The 25,888-nt window shown below is 50.8% G+C and overlaps 3 protein-coding genes across 4 annotated transcripts in view; all 3 read left to right on the top strand.

Moving 5' to 3' along the window:
* The first annotated feature begins 1,098 nt into the window (after positions 1 to 1,098).
* LOC110140645 (phospholipase A2, membrane associated-like) lies at positions 1,099 to 3,683 on the top strand. Its single transcript, XM_020899182.2, has 4 exons — positions 1,099 to 1,138; positions 1,551 to 1,695; positions 1,956 to 2,062; positions 3,248 to 3,683. Exons 1-4 carry the CDS (start codon positions 1,099 to 1,101, stop codon positions 3,388 to 3,390), a joined length of 435 nt encoding a protein of 144 aa, XP_020754841.2. The 3' UTR covers positions 3,391 to 3,683.
* The window catches only part of LOC110140648 (phospholipase A2, membrane associated-like), a 50,693-nt gene continuing 27,164 nt past the window's right edge, over positions 2,360 to 25,888 (top strand). The window contains exon 1 of the mRNA XM_020899184.2: positions 2,360 to 2,440. The gene's annotated coding sequence lies outside the window, so the exon portion shown is untranslated. The remainder of the gene's footprint in view (positions 2,441 to 25,888) is intronic.
* On the top strand, positions 10,310 to 25,576 carry LOC110140647 (phospholipase A2, membrane associated-like). 2 transcript variants are annotated; one of them, XM_070458823.1, is made up of 5 exons: positions 10,310 to 10,515; positions 22,257 to 22,306; positions 22,491 to 22,635; positions 22,893 to 22,999; positions 25,105 to 25,576. In XM_070458823.1, exons 1-5 carry the CDS (start codon positions 10,475 to 10,477, stop codon positions 25,245 to 25,247), a joined length of 486 nt encoding a protein of 161 aa, XP_070314924.1. In that variant the 5' UTR covers positions 10,310 to 10,474; the 3' UTR covers positions 25,248 to 25,576. The 2 variants fall into 2 exon arrangements, with proteins under 2 accessions (XP_070314924.1, XP_020754842.2); XM_020899183.2 differs by lacking the exon at positions 10,310 to 10,515 and adding an exon at positions 19,771 to 20,125.

Genomic DNA, 25,888 nt, shown 5'->3' with positions numbered 1-25,888 from the left:
AGAGTTTATTCACTCAGGAGAAAGAGATCACAAAATCATCTAAAATTTGGCATCAGCTAACGGCACATAAGGTGTTTCCATCCTCAGCTCTGTCCTGCTAGTTGATTGATGAGAGGCAAAAAAAGGGCGGATTGCCTAGGGGAGAGGCATGCCAAACTCTGAGTCCAACAACTGGCCACAAGGCCACCCCGTCCCCTAACTCACCAACCCCCAAGCTCCCAGAGGGATCAGCTATCTAACTGGAGTTCGGAATAAACAAGGCGATCTCTTGGAGATGTTGGATCATTGGGATCCTCTGAGAAGTAAAGAGCCAGAAATGAATACCCAGTCCCTGATCACTGGCTGCCTTCACGTGGCTACAGTGTTCATGGGTGTGCATGCACATGCAGGCACCCACGAGCACAAGTCTGCATGTGCCTGATTCAGTAAGAAAAGAAGGCATGGTGTGCACAAGTGTGTTGTGTGCGTACGTGAATATACTGTGATAAAGGAGGTCCACCATAGTAGGTGAGCACAGGAGTGTATGCTTTGTGCATTCACTTGTGTGTGAGTTGGAGAAGGATGTGTGAGTAGGTGTGTGTGTGTGAGTATACAAGTGTAAGGGTTCAAAGAGAGGGTGCTGCTTTAGTTCTCAAGAAAAACACTGCAGATTGGACTCCGTGGACAGAATTCCCAAGCCCTGACTCCAGTGCGGAGGGTGAGTCAGAAATATCTAATGGGGGCCACAGCCCAAGACCTCAGAGATCTCCCAGTTTTGTACGATGATCTGGTCACCACCTTCCAGGATGGTGGAAGGAGCGTGGAGGTCTCATTGGTGTATACTGTGGGGAGGAGTGGTCTTGACCAGTGGAAAGTTCGACAAAGCTGGAAAGTGCCCTCTCCACGTCCATGTCCTGTGTGCCTGGTGAAGGCAGTCATGCTGGACCCCGCCTGGGGCTGAGAAGCGTGTCTGCGAGTTCTTTTAAAGGCTGTCTTCTTCAGAACTGCTGAATGCTAGCGGGAAAGCAGAGCCCAGGGCAGAAGACAGTATCACCTGGGAGAGGGGTCTAGGCCGTTCTCTCTGTATTTCTCCCCCAACAGAACCCTCAAACCCTCAGCATGAAGACCCTCCTGCTGCTGGCAGTGATCATGGCCTTTGGTAAGTGTTCATCCTACCTCTCACCCTGGTGACTCAGAGGGTAAAGCATCTGCTTACAATGCCGGAGACCCGGGATCGATCCCTGGGTTGGGAAGATCCCCCGGAGGAAGGCATGGCAACCCACTCCAGTATTCTTGCCTGGAAAATCCCTTGGACAGAGGAGCCTGGTGGGCTTCAGTCCACGGGGTCACAAAGAGTCGGACACGACTGAGCGACTTCACTTTCACTGTCACTCACCAGAAGGGCAACAGCCCAGGGAAGGAGGCTCCTTCATTCCCAAGGCTCCCTTCCCCTTGTCTGTCCCCCTCTCCGTGGGAGGAAGACAAGGACCTTTGTGGGGAAGGGGAGCGGCAGAGAGAGGCAGAGGTGGACATGCGGTCCCAGGTCCCATCTCCAAGCAATTTCCTTCCAGCCCTTCTGCAGGTCCATGGAGCGTTGTGGAATTTCGCGACTATGATCAAGCACACAACGGGAAAGACAGCCCTGCTCAGTTACGGAGCCTACGGCTGCTACTGTGGACTGCGTGGCCGAGGGGCCCCCAAGGACGCAACAGACTGGTGAGCCCAGCCCCGGCCCTCCCTTTTCTGCCCACGTGTGGCCCAGCTCGGGGCGGGGAGCCAAAGGCTCACGCTGGTGTCCCCACGTCCAAGAACAGCAGCGAGCCGCAGCTGGAAAAGCAGGCATCCTGGTGGAAACTGTGCTCTGAACTAGTCCCTCATCCCTGGCTCTCTGCTCGGGGTCAGGGTGGGGGAACCCACGGGGCACCGGGCTCCCCGGAGCGTGGGGAGGCCGTCCCCATAGCTCAGCCTTGTCACAGGTGCTGTTGGGCGCATGACTGCTGTTACAAACAGCTCAAGCATCATGGATGCGGCACCATGTTACTGAAATACAACGTGTCTATCCGCCGGGGCCAAATCACGTGTGGTAAGAGCAAGCCCTACCCACTGCGCAAGCCTGCTCTGCTCTTTCTCCTGTGTCCGCTGCGCTGGGCACCAGAGCCAGATACAGGGGGCGGGTCTCTGCCCCAAGGGGCTCACGGTTGAGCGGGAAGTGAGCAAAAGGGAAAACACCACGGAGACTCTGGTACGCAGTAAGGAAGAGGCGGGGCTCTGAGCACAGCCTGAGCGCCAAGGCAGGCTCCTCAGAGTGGTGACCTCCAAGCTGCACCCTCAAGGCGGAGGGGAGCCAAGGGGAAGGAGGGCTGGGGCGTCCCACCAAGACGACACGGCAGGGCCCAGGGGGCCAGAGGGAGCTGGAGCAGCTCTGTGCTGCGGAAGGGAAACGTGAGGGTGAGACGGAGCGGTGAGTGGGAATGCTGGAGAGAAGAAGAGGTGTCGCGTTCTGTTTACCTTTTGTCCTAAAGAATTAGCGCGCTCCTGGGGAAAGGAGTGACACGGCCAGACTCGCATTTCAGAGGACTTGCTCTGGCTGAGGGTGGATGGAGACCGATGGAAGGGGCTGTGTGGTCATGATGCAGACAAGAGGCAGGAAGCCCCTTCCCTATAACAATGGTGGTCAGCTGGGGCAGCTTCTCAGTTGCTGAGGATCCAGTCCTTTCCCAGGCTTCTTCTCTGCCCCGTTGTCAATGTGATTCCAAGGCACACTCAGAGCTCCAAGAGTTGTGGCTTCACCCTACAAAGGAGGTTTTCCTTTACAAGCCTCTTTTCAGAGAGAGGAAATTCATCCTTCCCGGAAGCCCCCAGCAGACCTTCCCGTGTGGTTCATTGGTCAGGGCAAGGTCGCCTGCTTCCCCTACACTAATCCCTACAAAGGAAACAGGGATGACCATGACCTACCAAGAACCATTCCCCGACTCCAGGGGCCGGGGACTTTGCACCTGAACACATCTAAGAAAGAGACAGGGGCTAAGAGAAAGGCTTTTCACAGAACCCCAGTGCTCAGCGGCTGGTGTTCTCATGACACTGGGTGTGGGCTTCCTGAGGGCAGAATTCTGTCTCCTCATCAGCCAGTAATATCTGAACGTCAATGCTTGTCCCAGACTAGAAACCCTGGGAGAACAGGGGCTGTGTCTTGTCCCTCGGAATTCCCAGAAGGAACCATAGAATATTAACAAATCCCCACCCTGTTTTTATGTTCTTGTGGTTTCAGAGGATCGAGGTGTGTGTAGACGCATACTCTGTGAATGTGATAAAAAGGCCGCCAGCTGTTTTGCAAAAAACCAGAACACCTACAATAAAAAGCTCCAATATTACAGCAACTTTCGGTGCACGGGGCATGCCCCCCAGTGCTGAGAGGTCCCCGACCCCGGACACCTTACCACCCAGGGCTGAGTCTCCACTCTAGCACCCTATTCCCTGCCCTAGCCATGTTCCCTCGCAAATGAAGGAAACCCCCTCTTCCATCCTAGAGACCAGCCAGGAGCCCTTCTCTCTCCCTGTCTATCTAGAAAGACAAGCACAGATCTGGGTGTGTATGCCAAGCTCCTTGCCCCTGCTTCCTTGGACAGCCAGAGGTTTTGTTCCTCCCATTTCCACTCTTCTTCAAGTCCAAAGTCATGTTTAGCTGTGGCAGCTACACTCCGGGTGGGCGCTTCTGAATAAAACAATTTATTTGGCAAACTGTATGTGAGTGTGTTTCTGTGTGTGTGTGTGTGTGTGTGTGTGTGTGTGTAACTCACAGGTACTTCTAGTGTGAGAACAAACTAGTACAAGGGAACAGCATGTAAGGGGTTAAAAATACAGGCTTCCCTGGTAGCTCAGTCGGTAAGAAATCTGCCTGCCGTGCAGAAGACCCGAGTTCGATGCCTGGTTGAGGAAGGTCCCCTGGAGAAGGAAATGGCAAACCACTCCTGTATCCTTGCCTGGAAAATCCCATGGACAGAGGAGCCTGGCAGGCTCCATGGGGTACACGGGGTCCCAAACATTGGGCAGGACTGAGGGACTGACACTTCCCTCAGTGGCAGACTGGCTCAGTCGAATCCCCACCACCACTTCCCTAAGCCTCAGCGCCCTCATCTCAATGGAGATCGCTTTGTCCCAAGTGCCCGGGCTTACTGGGGAAGTTAAATGGATAATGGACATAAACCACCAGCTCTGACATGTCTGCCTCGGTCCTTATGGTTACAAGAAAAACCCAGCCTTTCACCTCTCCTACCCTGAGCAAGAGAAACTCCTGCGGGCCTGTTCGGGAAAAACAGAAGTGTGGTTCCTGATGCTTGGGGGGATCTATAATCCAGGTCTTCTGTGAGACGCAGTCTTCTATGTTGTCAGCCCAGAGGAGGGTCAGTGTAATGCTGGCCACCGATGGGACTCTCAGGGCATTTCTCCCCTCACCTAGGGCTGGCTTCCTGGGCTTGTGACCCAGGCAGAGTCCCAGCGGGCACTGCACCTAGCTTACTGCTCTGTCCCAGCCATCGCAAAATTGTTAATGACGTGGAATCTTGCATTTTGTTCTGCACGGGGGCCCACAAAGTAGCCAGTCCATCCCTTACCTGAATGCTACATCCCCTCTTGTCATCCAAGGCTCCTCTGAGATAGTCCCAGCCGGACCAGAATTCTTCAGTAGTCTCCACCAGAGCTGCTGGCTGTGTACAGTGGGGACGGGCTCTAGGAAACAGAGTCTGTGGTTTTCACGGGCTGAGTCCTTTTACCAAGAAGGAAGAGGACCATGGCCTTCTCCCTACGGGGCCCTGCTGACCTTCCAGGATGCGAGACCTCTCACTTCTGGCCCCTTAATTGTATTTCACTGAGGTTTCTATTTATTCGTTTCTTACGTAACTTTCTTATAAATGTATTTCCACATTAGAAGTTTTTTTTTTTTTTAAGATAAGAGTATTAAATATTTCCTGACAAGGGAAGATTAGGAAAGAGTACAGAAAAAGTTCAGCCATGATTCTGATTTTGGAAACAATCATTTATATGAAGCTAGCACTTCTAATTATTAATAAATGAAAACATTTCTGAGCGTTGACTATCCTGTTTGAGCACGTCCATCCCATGGAAAGTAACAGGACCTCCCCCGGGGATGCTCCCACTGCCCCTCATCCATCTCTGTTGCCTCTTCCCTCTTGCTTCATCACCGCCTAACACTCCACAGTTGACTTTTGAACAACAAAGATTTGAATTGCTCAGTCCCATTTATACATGGATTTTTTTCAATAAATAGACATATACACTACAGTACTACAAAAAGATGGCTTAAAACTCAACATTCAAAAAACTAAGACCATGGCGTCCAGTTCCATCACTTCATGGCAAATAGATGGGGAAACAGTGACAGACTTTATTTTCTGGGCTCCAAAATCACTGCAGATAGTGACTGCAGTGATGAAATGAAAAGCTATAACAAACCTAGACAGCATATTAAAAAGCAGAGACAATACTTCCCTGACAAAGGTCCGTCTAGTCAAAGCTATGGTTTTTCCAGTAGTCATGTATGGATGTGAAAGTTGGGACATAAAGAAGGCTGAGTGCCAAAGAACTGATGCTCTTGAACTGAGGTGTTGGAGAAGACTCTTGAGAGTCCCTTGGACTGCAAGGAGATCCAACCAGTCCATCCTAAAGGAGATCAGTCCTGAATATTCATTGGAAGGACTGATGCTGAAGCGGAAGCTCCAATACTTTGGCCACCTGATGCAAAGAGCTGATTCATTAGAAAAGATCCTAACGTTGGGAAAGACTGAAAGCAGGATGAGAAGGCAATAACAGAGGACGAGATGGTTGGATGGTATCACCAACTCAATGGACATGAGTTTGAGAAAACTCCAGGAGATGGTGAAGGACAGGGAAGCCTGGCGTGCTACAGTCCTGGGGTCTCAAAGAGTCAGACATGGCTGAGGGACTGACAACAAAAGTACCACTTCATCTGAGGCTGGCTGAGCCATGCACACGGGGCGTCACAGGCACTGAGGCCCGCTGTGAAGTCACAGGCAGGTAGGTATCTGACTGTGCAGAGGGTCAGTGCTCCTAACCCCCACGCCGCTCAAAGATCACCTGTGTATCCTTCACCTGTGGTATCTTTTGTTTTATAACCTGTCTCTCTCCACTAAAATGTAGGCCCCATGAGAGTACTTTTGTTTTTTTATTAATTTACTCCAAGTGCTTAAATTAGTTCTTGGATGAAGGTGGCTGTCAAGAAGCCAGACCACTGATTTTGAATTGTTGGGAAAAATCTGGGAAGATGGGAAAAGGCAAGGCAGTGTGTGACATCACCAGAGTCCTTGAGTGCTGGAGCCTGGACATGATACCGGGGCCACCAGGATAGACGGGGTGGGGCACGTTGCCTACTATAGAAACAACAGTATTCCAAAGCTGAGGTGCTCAACAGAAGGCCAAAGTCTAGCGCATCAGCGCTGTACCTGCATCTCAGTCTAAGGCAGATGTGAGAGCAGAAATCTGTTGATGGAAAAAAATGCAGAAGCTAAACATTGAGAATTACGCTTTATTGGGGGCTTTACGGAGGACTTCAGCCCGGATACATACTGTTGGGTAGGTCTGAGGACTGTCCTCAGGGGTAAGGGAGGAGCCGGGATATGTAAGGAGTTTTTGCAAAAATAGGCAAACAAACAAAAAAGCCCAGGTAGTTAAATACCAAAAGATACCTGCCAGCTAAAGGAAAACCAGATATCTCAACTTAATGAATTTGATGCTTTTCTATGTATTAAAAGATGCAAGAGTCTGGAGTTGATGCACTCATTCCTGTGATATGCACCTTACCCACCTGGGGCTGGTACCCTGTTTTCCTCTGTTCTGAGTCCCCTCGGGGGGCACTGTCAAGGATGGCCATTGGCTTGATGGCCACAACATCTTTGTTTACTGAGATGGCAGGGGGCATTCTTTGTCCACAAATCCCATATTGCCAAGACCAATGGGGATCTTTGGAGACTGTGTTATTTGCTAGGAATTTGTACCAGGTACCATGACCTGAGTAGCTTAAACAACAGAAATTTCTGGTCTCTCAGTTCTGGAGCCCAGAAGTCTAAGATCAGGGTGCCAGTGAGGTTGGTTCCTTCTGAGGTCTGTGGGGGAGGGTCTGTTCCCTCATCTCCCCAGGCTCTGGTGGTGATCTGGCCATCTTTATGGTTCCTTGGTGTATAGAAGCATCCCCACCTCAATCTCTGCCTTCACCTTCACATGGAATTCTCCCAGTGAAGACGTATGTGTGTCTCTCTGTCCAAACTTCCCCTCTTTCTGAAGACACCAGTCATCCTGCATTAGGTCCACCCTAATAACCTTATCCTAACTCATCATCTCCACAAAGACCCTCTTTCCAAATAGAGTCACATCCTGAGGTCTTACTGGAGGTCAGGATTCAACATAGGAATTTGATGGCAACACGAGTCAGCCCTTAGTGCAGGTCTAGCTCTTCAAGGAAACTATATTCAAGATGAAAGCGGCCTGGGATGGCTGTTAATAGATAGGTTACTGTAGTGTAAAGCCTGGCAAGTGTGTTGGTTTTTTGTAAGATATTTTCCTGATAACCTTCGATTGGTGCCTGATAACCTCTGGTTGCCAGGCATCCATGTCAAAGATAGCTATCTAGAATCAACATCTTGCCAACCACACCTTTATTTTATAGATTTTGGTTAATTTGACTATTTGGGCCACCTGTTTTGTTTTGTTTTGTTTTGTTTTCTCTCTTCCTGCGCTTTACTTTACTGTTCACGTATTTTAAATCCACCAATTAAGAGTGAGCCAACAAAAGCCTAGGCCCCCACCCTCAACCCGAATAAAAGCAGAATCCCAGATCCAAGAACGCAGGCTCTCTCTACCCTTGAACTTGCTGTGGGGCTCCAGCTGTGCGGTGTAACTTCCAGGTCCTATAAGTAATAAACCTTTATTCAAGGATTTCTGATAATTATCATGAAAGGGTATCATGCAATCGTAACAACCATGAGGTCTAGTCCAGCCACAGCACTGGTTATTGATAGTCTGAGACCACTGTGCTTACTGCTCACTGATCTCAACGATTAGTAGTTTAAGAAACCAAAGTGTATTTCTCACTCATGCAAAGACCACCAAATGGCTGAGGATTCTCCCAGACAAGGGCCCTCTGTGTGATTAACCAGGGACCCAAGCTGCCTCCATCTTCCGATTCCACCATTCAGGGCACGGAAACTGGGGCCCAGGACGCGGTCTTTACCTCACTTCAGCCTGGCAGTGACCCTCAGCACTGACGCACACGTTTTGCTGGCAAGATTCAATCTCCTGAGCCTAACCCGGAGGGGGGCCTGGAGAATGTGGGGAGCAGGCAGAACAGGGATGGGCACCGTAGCCTCTGGTCTCTGGCTTTTGGAGGGTGGGTGTTGGGGACTATTAACTGAAGGCCACACAAGCTAAACTATTACCAGTGGTGAAGGGCTTGAAAAAGGCATCTATTTTGGAAACAGAGTCACTGCCTGTCTGAGGCTGAAGAAGAAAGAGCAACAGATCCCAGGAGCGTCGGTCAGCTCCATCTCCAAACAGGTGAGGACTGGGGATGAGCGGGCGACAGTACATGCCTGGGGTGAGAGTGCCAGGACCCCTGGACAGTCTCTTGCTTTTTCTAGAAGGGGAGGAGGAGGAAGAGAGGAAACAGGAGCCGGAAGAGAAGGTGGAGATGCTGTTCCAAGTCAGGCGAGTAGGTGTCATCTGCCCCACGGCAGCCCTTTCCCTTCTGGGGTCCCTGGGGGCGGGACAACTTCTCATCACCTCCTGAGAGGTTCATGGGGGTCCTGGCATTTTTGTGGAGGCTTAGTATGTGCTTCTTGAATGATTGGTTTATGGAATGAATGAATAACCCCAACTGCCCTGATTCTTATTCCAAGTGGTGTCTTTAGCAGCAGAAAGGAGAAATCCTTGGTCAGCAGCTGATGGCCCTTGCCCTCTCCTGGAAGTGGGTTCAGGAGAGTCACACCCAGACCTGGTTATGGGAATTTATTCACTCAGAGAGAGACCCACAGGAAAGATGACAAAATCACCTACAATTCGGCATCAGCTAATGGAACATAGGATGGAAAAACCTCAGTTCTGTACTGCTGATGAGAAGGGAAAAAAAGAGGATTGCCTAGGGGGAGTGGCATTCCAAACCACAAGTCCACCAACTAAGGGGGTATCCCCACCCCACTCCCACCCCACCAGTCCCCAAGCTCCCAGAGGGATCAGCTATTTAACTGGAGTTCAGAATAAACAAGGTGGTTGCTTGTAGACACCAACTCAGGATCCTCTGAAAAGGAAATAGCCAGAAATGAATATCCAGTCTCTGATCACTGGCTGCCTTCAATGGTGCCTATAGTGTGTGTGTGTGTGTGTGTGTGTGTACATGTGTGTGTGTGTACATATGTGTGTGTGAGTAGTTGTGTATTTGTGCATGTGAAAGTGAAAGTGAGTTGCTTGGTTGTGTCCGACTCTTGGTGACCCCACGGACTATACAGTCCATGGAGTTCTCCAGGCAAGAATACTGGCGTGGGTAGCCTTTCCCTTCTCCAGGGGCTCTTCCCAACCCAGGGATCGAACCCAGGTCTCCCGCACTGCAGGCAGATTCTTTACCAGCTGAGGCACAAGGGAAGTATGTACACATGTAAGGGTTGAAAGAGAGGGTGCTGCTTTAGTTCTGGAGAAAAACACTGTGGATCATCGCAGAAAAACACTGATCTCCATGGGCGGAATTTGCAAGCTTTGACTCCAGTGTGTGGTGGGGAGTAAGATACACCTACTGGGGAACACATGCACAGCCTACGACCTCTGGGATCTCCCAGTTTGGAGGGATGACCCGGTCAAAACCTTCCGGGAACTCTCAGGTGGGTGAGGAGCATGGAGGTCTCAGCAGTGTTCGATGGGGGGATGGGGTTCTTGACCAGTGAAACTCAACAAAGCTGGGAAGCGCCCCCTCCACATTTACTGTGTGCCTGATGAAGGCAGTCACGCTGGACCTGCCTGGAGCTGAGGAGCGTGTCTGCGAGTTCTCTTAAAGATGTCTTCATCAGGATCTTTGAATGTGAGCAGGACAGCAGGGGCCGGGGCAGATGCTGGCAGAACCTGGGAGGGTCTGTATGTAACTCTCCCAGCATGAAGACCCTCCTGCTGCTGGCGCTGATCTTGGCTGTTGGTAAGAGTTGACAGTGACCTCTCACCAGCAGGGGAACAGCCCATGGAGGGAGTCACCTCCAACCTCAGCTTCCGTTCCCACTGCATCTGGCCATCTCTCAGTGGGAGGAAGAGAGGTTGTCTTGTGGGGAGGGGGAGAGACAGGGAGGACACAGCCTCCCAGGCCCCATCACCAGGCAGTGCCCTTCCAGCCCTGCTGCACGTCTGTGGAAACTTGACAGATTTCAGAAAAAGATCAAGTACATGACAGGAGGAGAACCTGTGACCACTGCTGGCTTCTAGAGCTGCTCCTATGGGTGGTGGCGGAGGATCCCCCAAGGACGCAATGGATCGGTGAGGCCACCCCCTGCCCTCCCGTCTCTGCCCACTTGTGGCCCCAGCTGGGGTGGGAGTCGAAGTCTCGTGTTGGTATTCCATGATCAAAGAACCCCAGGAAGTCCCCGCTCAGAAAGCAGCAGCCTGCTAGAAACTCTGCTCTAGACTATTCGAATGTGCCTGGGTCTCTGCCCAGGGTCAGTGGGGTGTGACCTGGGGCCCTGGGCTCCCTGGAGACTGGGGAGGGCGGGGGGACCCCAGGAGCACAAGCTGGTTGCAGGTGCTGCGCAGCACATAATTGTTGCTGCAAAAAGCTGAAGAATCGTAGGTGTGGTACCGTGTGCCTGAAATAGAACTTTACTCTCCGCTGGGGCCGAATCGTTCGTGGTAAGAAAGAGTTCTACGCCTCCGCCCAGCCTCCAGTGTCCATTTCCCTGAGTGTCCTCTGTGCTGGGCACCAGAGCTAGATGTTCATTCAAAGGGACAGTGTCCCTGCCTCAAGGAGCTCACGGAGGGCTGGGGAGTAACAAAAATGAAAATACAGCATGGTAGATTCTGATAGGAAGTGAGGCAAAGGACTCTGAACGCCAAGAATGGTGACCTCCAAGCTGAGTCTTCCAGGCTGTGAGGGGCCAGGGGAAGGAGGGGACATCCTTACAAGAGGACACGGCGGGGTCCAAGGGGCCAGAAGGAACTATAGTAGTTCTGCGCTGATGAAAGGAAGTGTGAGGATGAGACGGAGTGGTGAGTGATGCTGCTAGAGAGAAAGAAACGGGCTAGGTCAAGTCTCCAAGACTATATTGTATTTAGATTTTGTCTGAAAGAATTAGGAAGTTCTCAAGAAAAGAAGTGGCATATTCAGGTTTACCTTGCAGAGGACTGACTCTGGGTGAGTGTGGATGGAGACAGATGAAAGGGGGGCCATCGTCAAGATGCAGACAAGACACAGAAAGCTATTGACCTTTAGCAATGGCGGGTCAGGATGCAAGGGGTGGAGAGTGCCACGAACAGGCCCTGAAACAGGGTCACCTGAGCTTGGTAGTTGACTGGGAGCTGTTGGATGGCTATAGCGCCGTGTGGATGGTACCAGGCCCTCTCAGGGCCTGGTAGGAGAGGGCAGGAACATGTTGAGTTTGCAAGCCTCCCATACCCAGGGATATGAGTGGTAGGCGGCTGGATAAAGGAACACACAGATGAAGGGAAGGTCTGGACACAGATTCAGGTGGCCACAGAGAGCCAAGAGTTGGATGGACCCACCGATTTGATGTGTAAAGGCCCAGAAAGGAGAAAAGCGAAGAGGTCAAGGAGTTGGGCCAGGAGGAGATGATTAACAGCAGCCGGGGCTAACAGAGGGGTCCTCCAGGATAAAGGCTGACCGGGCTCCTTGGATTTAGAGGCAAGAAGACCACTGAGGACTCAGTGAGAGCTGTTCCCGTGGATCTGTGAAGGCAAGGCCAGGTTAGAGCAGGTTGGAAGGTGGGTGGGGGGAAGAGAGGCTGCAAAGTGTTGACAACCTTCTGGAGCGAGTTTGGCCGTAAAGGGGAGGAGAGGTGGGTAGTGGCTGGAAGGGATTGCCTAATGCCCCAGACAGCTGACTCGAGAGTGGGATTTTGAGAAACCAGGGACTTTTCCTTAACAGCTTGAGGTCTCTGAGATCAGAAATTATGTCTTCCCATCATGACCTTTCCATAAGGTGATGTGTCTAGTAGGCTCCGGGTCAGTTCAGTTCAATCATTCAGTCAAGTCTGACTCCATGGACTGCAGCTCACCAGGCCTCCCTGTCCATCACCAACTCCCCCAGTTTACTCAAACATGTCCATTGAGTCAGTGATGCCATCAAACCATCTCATCCTCTGTCATCCCATTCTCCTCCCACCTTCAATCTTTCCAAGTATCAGGGTCTTTTCAGAGGAGTCAGTTCTTCACATCAGGTAGCCAAAGTATTGGAGTTTCAGATTCAGCATCCAATGAATATTGGATTCGGCATCCTTCCAATGAATATTCAGGACTGATCTCCTTTAGGATGGACTGGTTGGATCTCCTTGCAGTCCAAGGGACTCTCAAGAGTCTACTCCAACACCACAGATCAAAAACATCAATACTTTGGTGCTCAGCTTTCTGTATAGTCCAACTCTCACATCCATAAATGACCACTGGAAAAATCATAGCTTTGACTAGATGAACCTTTGTTGGCAAAGTAATGTCTCTGCTTTTTAATATGCTGTCTAAGTTGGTGATAACATTTCTTCCAAGGATCGAGCGTCCTTTCATTTCATGGCTGCAGTCACCAAGTGCAGTGATTTTAGAGCCCCCAAAAATAAAGTCTGTCACTGTTTCCACTGTTTCCCTATCTATTTGCTATGAAGTAATGGGACCAGATGCCATGACCTTCGTTTTCTGAATGTTGAGTTTTAACCCAACTTTTTCACTCTCCTCTTTCACTTTCATGAAGAGGTTCTTTAGTTCTTCTTCACTGTCTGCCATAGGGTGGTGTCATCTGCATATCTGAGGTTATTGATATTTCTCCAGGCAATCTTGATTCCAGTTTGTGCTTCTTCCAGCCCAGCGTTTCTCATGATGTACTCTGCATATAAGTTAATTGAGCAGGGTGACAATATACAGCCTTGACGTACTCCTTTTCCTATTTGGAACCAGTCTGTTGTTCCATGTGCAATTCTAACTGTTGCTTCCTGACCTGCATACAGATTTCTCAGGAGGCAGGTCAGGTGGTCTGGTATTCCCACCTCTTGAAGAATCTTCCAGTTTGTTGTGATCCACACAGTCAAAGGTTTTGGCATAGTCAATAAAGCAGAAATAGATGTTTTTCTGGAACTCTCTTGCTGTTGCGATGATCCAGCAGATGTTGGCAATTTGATCTCTGGTTTCTCTGCCTTTTCTAAATCCAGCTTGAACATCTGGAATTTCATGGTTCACATACTGTTAAAGCCTGACTTGGAGAATTTTGAGGATTACTTTACTAGCATGTGAGATGAATGCAGTTGTGCAGCAGTTTGAGCATTCTTTAGCATTTCCTTTCTTAGGAATTGGAAAGAAAACTGACCATTTCCAATCCTGTGGCCACTGCTGAGCCAAATTTGCTGGCATCTTGAGTGCAGCACTTTCACAGCATCATCTTTTAGGATTTGAAATAGCTCAACTGGAATTCCATCACCTCCTCTAGCTTTGTTCATAGTGATGCTTCCTAAGGCCCACTTGACTTTGCATTCAGGGTGTCTGGCTCTAGGTGGGTGATTATACGTTCATGATTATCTGGGTCATGAGGATCTTTTCTGTATAGTTTTTCTGTGTATTCTTGCCACCTCTTCTTAATATCTTCTGCTTCAGAAGGCTCTGGGTGACAAGCAACAAGATGCCCACCTAACAGAGGCTCAGACAGTGAGGAAGTCTGACTCTCTTGTAACAGAATCTGGGAGAAGGCAGTGCCAGGGCGGAGCAGCTTCTCAACTGCGTTGCCAAGGATCCAGTCCTTTCCCAACCTTCTGCTCTGCCACGTTGGCAGTGTGATTTCAAGACACACTTAGAGCTCCAAGAGTTGTGGCTTGACCTTATGGAAGAGGCTTTCCCTTCGCACATGGCTCTTTTTGGAGAGGAAATTCATCCTTCCCGGAAGCCCCAACAGACTTTCCCATGTGGTTCCCTGGTCAAGGCAAGGTCACGTGCTTCCCCTACACTAATCACTACAAAGGAAACAGGGATGACCACGATTGGCTTACACCCATCAACCATTCCCTGACTCCAGGGAACAGGGGCTTTGCACCTGAACACATCTGCCAGGGCAGAGAAAAAGACAAGGCTAACAGCAAAGCTTTTCACAGAATCCCAGTTCATGGCTCGTGTCCCCATCAGACTGGGTATGGGCTTCTGAGGGTAGGAATTCTGTCTCCCCATCAATCAGAATTATCTGGACATTGGTGCTTGTCCCAGGCTAGAAATTCTTGGAGAACACAGGCTGTGTCTATTCCCTCAGATTTCCCATGAGAAACCCAAGAATATTAACCAACTATCCAGTGTTTGTTCTTCCTGGATGGTGCTAGTGGTAAAGAACCCACTTGCCCATGCAGGAGAAATAAGAGACTTGGGTTCCGTCCCTGGGTGGGGAGATCCCCTGGAGAAGGGAATGGCTACCCACTCCAGTACTCTTGCCTGGAGAATTCCATGGACAGAGGAGCCTGGTGGGCTATAGTCCATACAGTCAAAGAGACAAAACTGAACTTGGCACACACATGCATCCCATGTATATTTTCTCATGATTTCAGAGAATCAGGACTACTGCAAACATCAAGTGTGTGAGTGTGATCAAATAGCTATCATTTGTTCTGCCAGAAACAAGAAGGCCCATAATAAAAAGCAACCGTCGGTGCAGAGGGGAGACGCCCAAGTCCTTGAGAAGCCCCTGAGCCTGGACACCTTGCCTCCTAAAGCCGAGTTTCCACTTGGCACCCCGCTCCCTAGCCCAGCCACGTTCCCTGGTAAATGAAGGAAACCCCCTCTCCCATCCCACACACGAGCCACGAGCTCTTCTCTCCCCAAACAGAAGCCTCCGTCCAGAAGGAGAAGCTCAAGTCTGGGCGTGGATGCCCAGCCCCTTCCCCCTGCTTCCTTGGGAGGCAGGCAATCTTTCCGCCCTTCCACTCCTCTTCAAGTCCAACCTCGGGTTTTGCTGTGGCAGCTACACTCCTGGTTGACTCTTCAGAACAAAGCGATTCATCTGGCGAGTTGTGCACACGTGTGAGTGTGTCTGTGTGTGTGTGCTCCCTGGGTCTTCTCGTGCAAGAACAAATTAGTACAAGAGAATCCAGTGTAAAGGGTTAAAATTAGCAGCTTTGGAGTCCGAACGGCTGAGTCAGATCCCACCACCACTCCCATGAGCCCAGTGCCCTTGTCTAAGGAGACCAAGCGCACACGCTGTTAAAGATGGAAAAGGGATCCTGGGTGTGAAGCACTGGGCCTGGCCTGTCTGCATCTGTGCTTCTCACTGCGAGTAAAACCCAGCCTTCCACCCTCCTTCCCTGGGCAAGAGCAGCTCCTGCTGGCCAGCTGGGGGCAAACAGCAGGACTGCTCTGGATCTGGGGGAGGCATAGTCCCGTCTCTGCAAGGCATGTCCTCCCACGTTGCCAGCCTGCTGAAGGTGGGTCAGTGCATTGGGAATTCAGACCGCCACGGGGACTCTCAGGGCATTTCTCCCCTCACCCCGGGCTGGCTTCCTGGGCTTGTGACCCAGGCAGAGTCCCAGTGGGCACTGCGCCTACTTTACTGCCCTGTCCCAGCCATCTCAGTGTTGTTAATGACGTGGAATCCTGCATTTCATCCTGCACTGGGACCCGCAGATTACGTAGCTGGTCCTACCCTCACCTGGATGCTACTTTTGTTTTTTTTTCTTCTAGGTTCCCCTGAGATATTCCCACCTGAACCAGCATTCTTTAATAATTGGCATCCGAGCCGCTGGCTGTGTACAGTGGGGAAGGGCTCTAGCAAACAGAGTCTGTGTCTTTTCGTTGGCCGAGTCTTTTCTGAGAAGCGAGTCTTTCCTTCTTTCCACTGAGCTCTTCTGTCCTTATGGGCGTGAACGCTCCCTCTTCTGGTCCCCTGACTGTATTTCAATGAGGCTTCTGTTCATTTGTTTCTGACATAACTTTCTCATAAATGTATTCCCAAATAAGAAGGTTTGTTGATTTTGTTTTTGTTTTTTAAAGAAGAGTAATGAATATGTTTTTCCTCACAAAGGGAAGATTAGGAAACAGAGCACAGAAAAAGTTCAGCCATAATCCTGATATTGGAAACAACCACTGACTCTTGACTCTTGGAATTATTGAGTTGAAGAGCCCTTTTCTGCGCGGTGACTGTCACACGTGAGCACATCCGTCCTCCGTGAAGCAGCCGCCATCGTCCCCCTCTCTCCCCGGGACTCTCTCGCCGCGCCTCTCCATCCCTGCTGCCCCTCTCCCTCTTGCTTCACTTAACATTCCACAGTTGACTCTTTTTTTTAACCTTTTATTTCCTATGGGGTACAGCCAATTAACCAACAATATTGTGACAGTTTCAGGTGAGCAGCGAAAGGTCTCAGCCACACATACACAAGTACCCATTCTCCCCCAACTCCCTTCCCACCCAGCCTCATAACTTTAAGCTGAGTTCCATGTGCATACAGTAGGTCCTCACTGGTTATCCGTTTTAAATATAGCAGTGTGTATGTGTCCATCCCAAACGCCCAACTATCCCTTCCCCCGACCTTCCTCCCAGCAACCATAAGCGCATTCTCGAAGACACAGGTGATTTTTGAACAAAAGGATTTTAATTGTGCAGATCTATTTATACTAGACTTTTTTCAATGAACAGGCTCTACAGTAATGCCTAATCCATGGTTTGTTGAATTCATTTACATGGGGAATTGTGGATACCAAGAGCCCACTGTAAAGCTATGCACAGATTTCTGACTGCAGAAGTTCAACGACCCTAGCCCCTGTGTCTTTCAAGGATCAGCTGTGTATCACTCACCTACTACGGCTTTTGTTTCACTGCCTGCCCCTCTATACTAAAAAGTAAACCCCATGAGAGTATTTTTGTTTTTCCACTAATGTACTCCAAGTGCTTAAATTAGCTCTTGGATGAAGGTGGCTGAATAAGATGCCAAACCATGGACTTTGAGTTCTCAGGAGAAAACCCTGAAAAGACAGGGAAAAAAGAGGCATGTGTGACGTCCCCAGAGCCCTTGAGGGCGGCGACCTGGTCATGATACTGGGGGCCACCAGGATGTAAGGCGTGGGGCAGTCTGCCTGCCGCAGAAGCAATGGTGTTCTGAAGCTGAGGCCCTTATCTAAAGGCCAAGGTCTAGCCCATCACCTCTGAACTTCACTTAGGTCTAAAATGAATGTATGTCCGTTAAAGCAAAAACCTGTTGATGGAAAAAAGAAAATGTAGAAACTAAACGTTGAGAATTATGTTTTATTTGTAGTTTTACTGAGGGCTTCAGCCCAGATACAGTCTCTCAGTGGCTCTGAGGACTGTCCTCAGGGGTGAGGGAGGAGCCAGGATATATAGGAGGTTTTACAGAAATAAATAAATAAACAACAGCAAAGAAAACTTGGTAGTTAATCTTCAGAAGATTCTGCCAACTAAAGAAATACCAGACATCTCAAGTTAACGAATTTAGTGCTTTTCTATACGTGGAAAGAGGCACGAGTCTGGGCTTAAAGATATCGCTCCTGTGATGTGCACCTTACTACCTAGGGCCAGTATCCTACTCCCATCCTGATCCCCTCAGCACGCACTGTCAGTAGTGGCTGATGGCTTGATGGGCATACATCCTATTTTACTGAGGTGGCAGGGGGCATTCTTTGTCCAACATCCCAGATTTCACAGACCTGCAGAGATCCCCAGAGGTTTTATTATTTGCTAGGTAGTGTACCAGGTACCACAAACTGGCACCAGTGGTAAAGAATCCGCCTGCCAGTGCAGGAGACATAAGAGATGTGGGTTCAACTCCTGGCTCAGGAAGATCCCCTGGAGGAGGGAATGGCAACCCACTCCAGTATTCTTGCCTGGGAATCCCAAGGACAGAGGAGCCTGGTGAGGTCCCATGGGGTCCCACAGAGCTGGACACAACTGAAGTGACTTAGCACACACACACTGCCAACTGAGTAGCTTTAACAATAGAAATATCTGGTCTCTCAGTTCTGGAGCCAGAAGTCTAAGAACAAGGTGCCCATGAGGTTGGTTCCTTCTGAGGTCTGTGGGGGAGGGTCTGTTCCTTCCTCTCCCCAGGCTCTGGTGGTGACTTGGCCATCTTCAGGATTGCTTGGGTATAGAAGCATCCCCACCTCGACCTCTGCCTTCGCCTTCACGTGGGATCCTCCCAGTAAAGATGTGTGTCTGTCTGTGTCCAAACTTCCCCTTCTTCTAAGTCATCTGCGTTAGGCCCACCCTAATGGTGTTAGTCACTCGGTCATGTCCGACTCTTTGTGATCCCATGGACTGTAGCCCGCCAGGCTCCCCTTTCCATGGGATTCTCCAGGCAAGGATACTGGAGTGGGTTGCCATGCCCTAAGCTTATCCTAACTCATCACCTCCACAAAGACCCTCTTTCCAAATAGAGTCACTTCCTGAGGTCTTACTGGAGGTCAGGACTCCAATGCAGGAATTTTGTGGGAACACAAGTCAACCCTTAATACAGGTCTAGCTCTTCAAGGAAACTGTATCTTCAAGATGAATGCTTCCTGGGATAGCCGTGAGCCTGTATCGCTAGGTTACTGTAGTGTAAAGCCTTGAACCTGAGCAGGACCCTCTGGTCTTCGTCCCACTGCATCCTCTGCGTGCCTTTCTTCTGTGGGAAACTCTTAGCCAGAGAATAAGTTTAATCAGAAAAGTGATCACATGAGGAAACAAAGGAAAACTGTCAAAGGAGAGCAAATAAGAGTAATGTAGTCAGTAAGCATAGCCAAGGACTTTCAGTTCCTCCTCAAGGCTGTAGATGATATTCTGAGCCACCTCCTGCGAGCTCATGTACAGATGCTGAGCCCCCCACCAGGTGGAACAGGTTACCTACATGACGACCAGGCTCTAGCTGTCATATCAGCCGCCACAATTCTAAGAATTGTCCTCACGGAAATGGAAACCAACCAAGCCTGGAGCTAAAGATTCCTTGTACCTAAGAGAATCGAGATGATCCTGGTTAGACCACTGATGGCCAATTTCAAGATGACCGTCGGAGCTGACTGTACCGTTTCTGTGCGTAGCCCCTTCCCTCTGCCTATGGGATTGACTGGTGGCTTGGTCGGTAAAGAAACATGCCTGTGATGCGGCAGACCCAGGTTCAATCTCTGGGTCAGGAAGATCCTCTGGGGAAAGGAGAGGCAACCCACTTCAATATTCTTGCCTGGGGAATCCTTTTGGACAGAGGAGCCGGGCAGGTTCAGTCGCTGGGGTCACAAGAGTCAGACATGACTTAGTGACTAAACCACCGCCACTGGGTTCCTCTGTCTATGAAAGCTCCTGCCACCAGATTGTCTAGCGGGGAGAGCAGGCATTTGGACAGACATCCACCCTCTGCACCACCCACCACCGGATTGTCAGCGTCCAAAATAAAGCAAGCTTTCCTTTCTACCAGCTGGCCTCTTTGCTGGCCTCTAAGCGGTGAGCAGCCGGGACCTGGGTTCCGTAACATCCTAACAGTTGTTTGGGGGGTTTGTTTGGGTTTTTGTAAAGTAAATTCCTGATAAGCTTCAATTAGTGCCTGACAAGCTCTGATAAGTGCCTGATATCCTCTGATTGCCAGGCATCCACTTCAGTGATGGCTATCTAGAATAAACACCTTGCCAGCCGCATGCCTGTTGCGACCTTGCCAGGGCCATATGCCTCCCCTCACTAAGGCTCCTTTGTATTGAAGATTTTGGTTAATTTGATTCTTTTGGGCCACCTGTTGTTCCTGTTTCCATGCTTTACACTGATGCTCACATGGTTTAGATTCACCAATAAAGGGTGACCACACAAAACCCTAGGCCCCGCCTTCAACCCCAATAAAAGCAGAACCCCAGACCAGTGGTCTTCAGCTTTCTGTGTGCCCCTGACCTGCTCCAGGGTCCCAGGTGCGACGTGTCACTTCCAGGTCCTGTAAGTAATAGACCTTTATTCTTTCAAAATTTTCTGCTGATTACTGCTGAAGGGCATCTTGCAGGAGTAAAAACCCTACTGTCTGGTCCAGCCACCACACTGGTTACTGAGGGGTTAAGATCGCCATGCAACAGCTTTGCTAGTCACTGATCTCGGTAATCAGTGGTTTAACACAACCAACTTGTATTTCTCGCCCAGGCAAAGACCACTGAGGGGCTGCAGAGCTTTCTCCACCAGGTGTCCTACAAGGTGTCCAACAAGCTGTCCTCCAAGGACTGAGGGGTCCAAGCTGCCTCCATCTTCCGGTTCCATCCGGAGGGGTGGGGAAAGACGGAGGCTTCGCATATGGTTTTCACCTCATTGCAGCCTGGCAGTGGGCACCAGCATTGATGCCCACGTGTGTTCTGGCCAGATTCAGCCTCCTGGGTCTAACCTGGAGGGGGACCCGGAGAATGTGGGGGGAGCAGGCAGAATGGGGATGGGCCCCATAGCTTTGGCACACTGGCTTTGGGGGGATGTGTGTAGGGGAGTGTGAACTGAAGGTCATGGGAGCTAAATTCTTAGCAGTATTAGAGGGCAGGAAAAGGGCATCAGTTTTCGAAATGAAAGCTAGTCTCTCTGAGGCTGAGGAAGAGAGAGCAGCCAGCCCGTCTCCAAACAGGCGAGCACGGGGAATGAGGAGGCAGCAAACACCAGGACAGTCTCTGGCTTTTCCCAGATGGGGGCGGGGAGGAGAGGAGAAGAAAGAGGAGCAAGAAGAGAAGGTGGAAACGCTGTCCTAAGTCAGGGGCAGCGGCCACCTGCCCCACTGCAGTCCTTACCCCGCTGGATGAGTTCTCACCACCTCCTGAGAGGCTTCCATGATTCTTGGGACTTCGCTGGGGCTCAGAATGTACTTCCTGTGAATGGCAGGTTTATGGGATGAATGAATATCAGTAAATGCCATTTCTTATTTCCAAATAGCATATTAAAAAAAAAAAAAACAACCTTGTTCAGCAGCAGATGGCCATTGCCCTCTCCTGGAAGGGGGTTCAGGAAGGTCACACCCAGACTCTATTGTGGGAATTTATTCACTCAGAAGTGAGACCCGTTGGAAAGATACCAAAATATCCTAAAATTTTGGCATCAGCTAATGGCACATAAGTTTTTTTCTATCCTCAGCTCTGTCCTGCCAGCTGATAAGAAGAACAAGGATTGCCTAGGCACTGAGGCATGCCAAACTCTTAGTCCAGTAACTGGCGAGATCCCCACCCCATCCCCTATCCCAAACCGCAAGCTCCCAGAGGGTTCAGCTGCTTAACTAGAGTTCAGAATAGACAAGGCAGCCACTTTGAGAAGTCAGCTTGAGATCCTCTGAGAAGTAGATAGCCAGAAACGAATACTCAGTCCCTGAAGATTGCCCGCCTTGACGAGATGCTGTGTCCTGTGTGTGTGTACGTGAGTGTGCATGCACATGCAGGCACCTAGGAGCACAAGCCTGTACATGCCTGATTTGGTACAACAAGAAGGGATCTGTGCACAGATGTGTTGTGTGGGAATGCGAATGTATTGTGTAAAATGATGTCTGCACTAGAAGATGAGCATAGAGTGTGTGTGCATACACAAGCGTATGTGCACGAGTAGGTGTGTGTTCTGTGTACAAGTGTTTAAGTGTGAACGAGATGGTGCTGCTTTAGTTCTGGAGAAAAACACTGTGGATCCAACCCCATGAGCAGAATTCCCAACCCTTGACTCCAATGTGGGGGTGAGTAAGCTGCATCTACTGGGGGACACATAGCCTACGACCTCTGGGGTCTCCCAGTTTGGTGGGATGATCTGATCACAGCCTCCCAGGAACTCTCAGGAGGGTGAGGAGCATGGAGGTCTCAGCAGTGTATCGTGGGGGGAAGAGGTGGTTTCGACCAGGGAATCGTGTAACAAAGCTGGGACACGCCCCCTCTACATGTCCTGTGTGCCCGATGAAGGCAGCCACGCTGGATCCCCCCTGGGATGGAAGAGGGTGTCTGTGATCTCCTTTAAAGACTCTCTTCATCAAGATCGTTGAATGTGAACAGGACAGCAGGGGCCGGGGCAGAAGCTGGACCACCTGTTAGAGGATCTAGGCTGGTCTGTCTGTATTTCTCCCCCACAGAACCCTCAGCATGAAGACCCTCCTGCTGCTGGCAGTGATCATGGCCATCGGTAAGAGCTGAACCTGACCTCTGGCCATGAGGGGGACAGCCCATGGAGGGAGGCAGCCGCATCCCCCAGCTTCCCTTCCCACCGTGTCTGGCCCTCTCTCAGAAGTGGGGGCAGGGGGGGGGCAGGGAGAGGCGGAAGGAGGTGGTAGGGTCCCAGGCCCCATCACCAGCTGCTCTTCTTCCAGGCCTGCTGCAGGTCCATGGAAGTTTGCTGGATTTCCAGAAAATGATCAAGTTCACGACAGGAAAGTCAGCTCTGAGCAGTTATAGCCTCTATGGTTGCCACTGTGGTGTGGGTGGCAGAGGAACCCCCATGGATGCAACTGATTGGTGAGGCCAGCCCCAGCCCTCCCTGCCCTCTGCCCACCTGTCGCCCCAGGGCTGCCGGGAGCTGGAAAGCTCCTGTTACCCCATTTGCACAGAACCCCAGGAAGTCCTGGATGAAAAAGCAGCCAGACTGTTGGACATTCTGCTCTAGACTGTACCAATGTCCAGGGGTCTCTGCCCAGAGCCCAGGCCTGAGAGCACAGGGCCCTGGGCTCCCTGGAGCCTGGGGAGGCAGCCCCAAGAGCATAGTCTTGTCACAGGTGCTGCAGGGCGCACGACTGTTGCTACAGAAACCTGAAGAGCCGCGGCTGCCGCAACAGGTTCCTGAGATACAACGTTACGTACCGAGAGGGCCAAATCGTTTGCGGTAAGAGAGTCTGACAGCGCCTCTCAGCCTGCTGGGCTCACTGCCTCCCTCTGGGCACTCCGCTGAGCAGCAAAGGTGGATACAGAGGGACAGTGTCCCTGCCTCAGGAGTCTCACAGTGGACTGGGAAGTAAAGAAAATCGACGTACAACACGGCAGACTCCGACAGGAAGTAAGACAGCTGGCGGGGCTCTGAATACAGCCTGTGGCTCAAGGAAGCTCCCTGACAGTGGTGAATTCTAAACTGAGTCTTCAAGGCTGAGAGGAGTCAGGGGAAAGGAGAGTTGGCAGCACCCCACAAAGAGGACACAGCCGAGTCCAGCGGGCCAGAAGGAACTGCACCCATTCTGGGCTGCAGAAGGGAAATGTGAGGATGAGACAGAGTGATGAGGGATGACGCTGGAGAGACGGGAAGGGGCTCGGTCAAGTTCCCAAGGCCATGTTGTGTTTAGATTTTTGTCCTGAAGTGGTAGACAGTCCGTAAGGAAAGGAGTTAAAACCCAGAATTGCATTTCAGAGGCTCTGGCCAAGTGTGGATGGAGATAGAGAGAAGGGGGAGCCAGGAAAAGGCCATTGCCATCATGCAGAAAAGAGATGGGACAGTTTGACCTATAGCAACTGCGGTCAGGATGGAAGAGGTAGAAAGCCCTGGAGACAGTCATGGAGCTTGGTGGTTGCCTGGGTAGGGTTGCTGGGAGTCGCTGGCTGCCTGCGCTACTGCTTCGGAGGTGTAACTGAGGAGGGCCTGGTAGCAGAGAGCAGGCGGGGTTCCACTGGGAGTGTGCTGAGCTTGGAAGCTTCCAGAACACCCAGGGAGATGGGCAGCACGCTGCTTGTGAAAAAACTCGCAGCTCAAGGGACGGTCTGGACACAGATTCAGGAGGCGGCCGCAGAGAGAGGAGAGTTGGAGGTACCCACCCGTTTGGTGTTTAAAGGCCGAGAAAGGAGACAGAGGAGGGACAGTCAGAGAAGGAAGGGAAGAGACAAGAAGGTCGAGAAGTTGGCCAGGAGGAGAGGATTAGCAGCAGCCAGTTCGATAGACGGGTCCTCCAGGATAAGGGCTGACCGGGCTCCTTGGGTTTAGAGGCAGAAAGACCACTGAGGACCTCAGTGGGAGCTGTTCGCATGGATCTGTGAAGGCAAAGCCAGATTCGAGTGGGTTGGGAGGTGGGGGGAAGTGAAGAGAGATTGCGAGTGTAGACAATGTTCTGGAGCAAGTTTGGCCGTGGAGGAGAGGAGAGGGATGGGTGGTGGCTGGAAGGGACTGCCTAGTGCCCCAGACCTACTGACCCATGAGTGAGATTTTGAGAAACCATGGACTATTCCTCAACAGCCTGAGGTCTCCAAGATCAGAAAGCATGTCTTCCCATCATGACCTTCCACAAGGCTCTGTGGCTTTAGCAGGCCCTGGGTGACAAGCAGCAAGATGCCCAGCTAACAGAGGCTCAGAGAGGGAGAAGTCTGACTCTCCTGTGACAGAGTCTGGGAGAGGGCAGTGCCAGGGCGGGGGCAGCTTCTCAGCTGTGTTGCCAGGGATCCAGTCTTTTCCCAACCGTCTGCCCTGTCACATTGGCGATGTGATTCCAAGGCACAGTCTAGGGCTCCAAGAGTTATGGCTTCAGCCTACGGAAGAGGTTTTCCCTTTGCACATCTTTCTCTTTGAGAGAGGAATTCATCCTTCCTGGAAGCCCCCAGCAGACTTTCCCTTGTGACTCACTGGTCAGGGCAGGAGCACATGCTCCCCAGACACTAATCACTACAAAGGAAACAGGGGTGACCGCGACTGGCTTACGCCTATCAAGACCCATTCCCAGGCCCCAGGAGCCAGGGGCTATGGACCTGGACACGTCTGCTGGGGAGAAGAAAGAGACAGTGTCTAATAGCAAGGCTTTTCACAGAATCCCAGTGCATGACTTCTGGTGTCCCCGTGAGACGGGCTGTGGGCTTCCTGAGGGCAGGAATTCTGTCCCCCATCAGTCAGAAATACCTGGACATCGGTGCTTGTCCCAGACTAGAAACCCTGAGAGAACAGGAGCTGTCTTGTCCCCCAAGAACTTCCATAAAAATTCATAGAATATTAATGAACATTTATTTATTGTGTTTCAGAGGATACGGATGATTGCAAGAGTCAGCTGTGTCAATGTGATAAAATAGCTGCCAGCTGCTTTGCAGCGAACCTGAAGACCTATGATGAAAAGTTCCGCTTCTACAACAGGTTTCGGTGCCAAGGGACGACCCCCCAGTGCTGAGGGCCCCTCATCCTGGAAGCCTTTCCACCAAATGCTGTTTCCTTCCCTAGCACCCGACTCCCTACCCTAGCCATGTTCCTTGGCAAATGAAGGAAAACCCCTCTCCCACCCTAGAGACCAGCCAGGAGTCCTTCTCTCCCCAGACAGAAACCTTCCATCCAGAATGAGAAGCTCAGAGTCTGGGTGTGTATATTGGCCCCTTTCCTCTGCTTTTTTGGACAGCAAGATTTTCCCTCATTTTCCACTCTTCTGCACGTCCAGAGTCATACTTAACTGCAGCAGCTACAGCCCTGGTTGGCTCTGAATAAAGCAATTCACTTGGCAAACTATATGCATGTGTGTGTGTGTGTGTATGTACTCATGCACACCTGGGTGTAGGCATTCACACACTACCCCCAGGCCCTTCCAGTGTGAGAACAAACCAGTGCTTGTACAGTGGTACAAGTGTAAGGACTGGAAAATACAAACTTCAGCGTCAGACTGGCTGAGTCAAATCCCCACCGCCACCACTTCCCTCATCTAAGTAGAGATCACCCTGGTACTGAGTGCACAGGCTTGCTGGAGAAGTAAAAGGGATAACGGATAAAGCGCTGGGTCTGACATGTCTGTCCTTGCTATCACAAGCAAAACCCAGCCTCCCA

This window comes from Odocoileus virginianus, chromosome 30, assembly GCF_023699985.2.
Source record: "Odocoileus virginianus isolate 20LAN1187 ecotype Illinois chromosome 30, Ovbor_1.2, whole genome shotgun sequence".
In the NCBI taxonomy this organism is placed as follows: domain Eukaryota; kingdom Metazoa; phylum Chordata; class Mammalia; order Artiodactyla; family Cervidae; genus Odocoileus; species Odocoileus virginianus.
Note: the sequence above shows the minus strand (reverse complement) of the source record. Positions and strands in the feature narration are given on the sequence as shown.

Coding starts and splice junctions, on each gene's coding strand:
- LOC110140645 (XM_020899182.2), top strand. CDS start 1,099: ATGAAGACCCTCCTGCTGCTGGCAGTGATCATGGCCTTTG. Junction 1,139..1,550: donor GGCAGTGATCATGGCCTTTG/GTAAGTGTTCAT, acceptor ATTTCCTTCCAG/CCCTTCTGCAGGTCCATGGA. Junction 1,696..1,955: donor CCCAAGGACGCAACAGACTG/GTGAGCCCAGCC, acceptor GCCTTGTCACAG/GTGCTGTTGGGCGCATGACT.
- LOC110140647 (XM_070458823.1), top strand. CDS start 10,475: ATGGGTGGTGGCGGAGGATCCCCCAAGGACGCAATGGATCG. Junction 10,516..22,256: donor CCCAAGGACGCAATGGATCG/GTGAGGCCACCC, acceptor TCTCCCCCACAG/AACCCTCAGCATGAAGACCC. Junction 22,636..22,892: donor CCCATGGATGCAACTGATTG/GTGAGGCCAGCC, acceptor GTCTTGTCACAG/GTGCTGCAGGGCGCACGACT.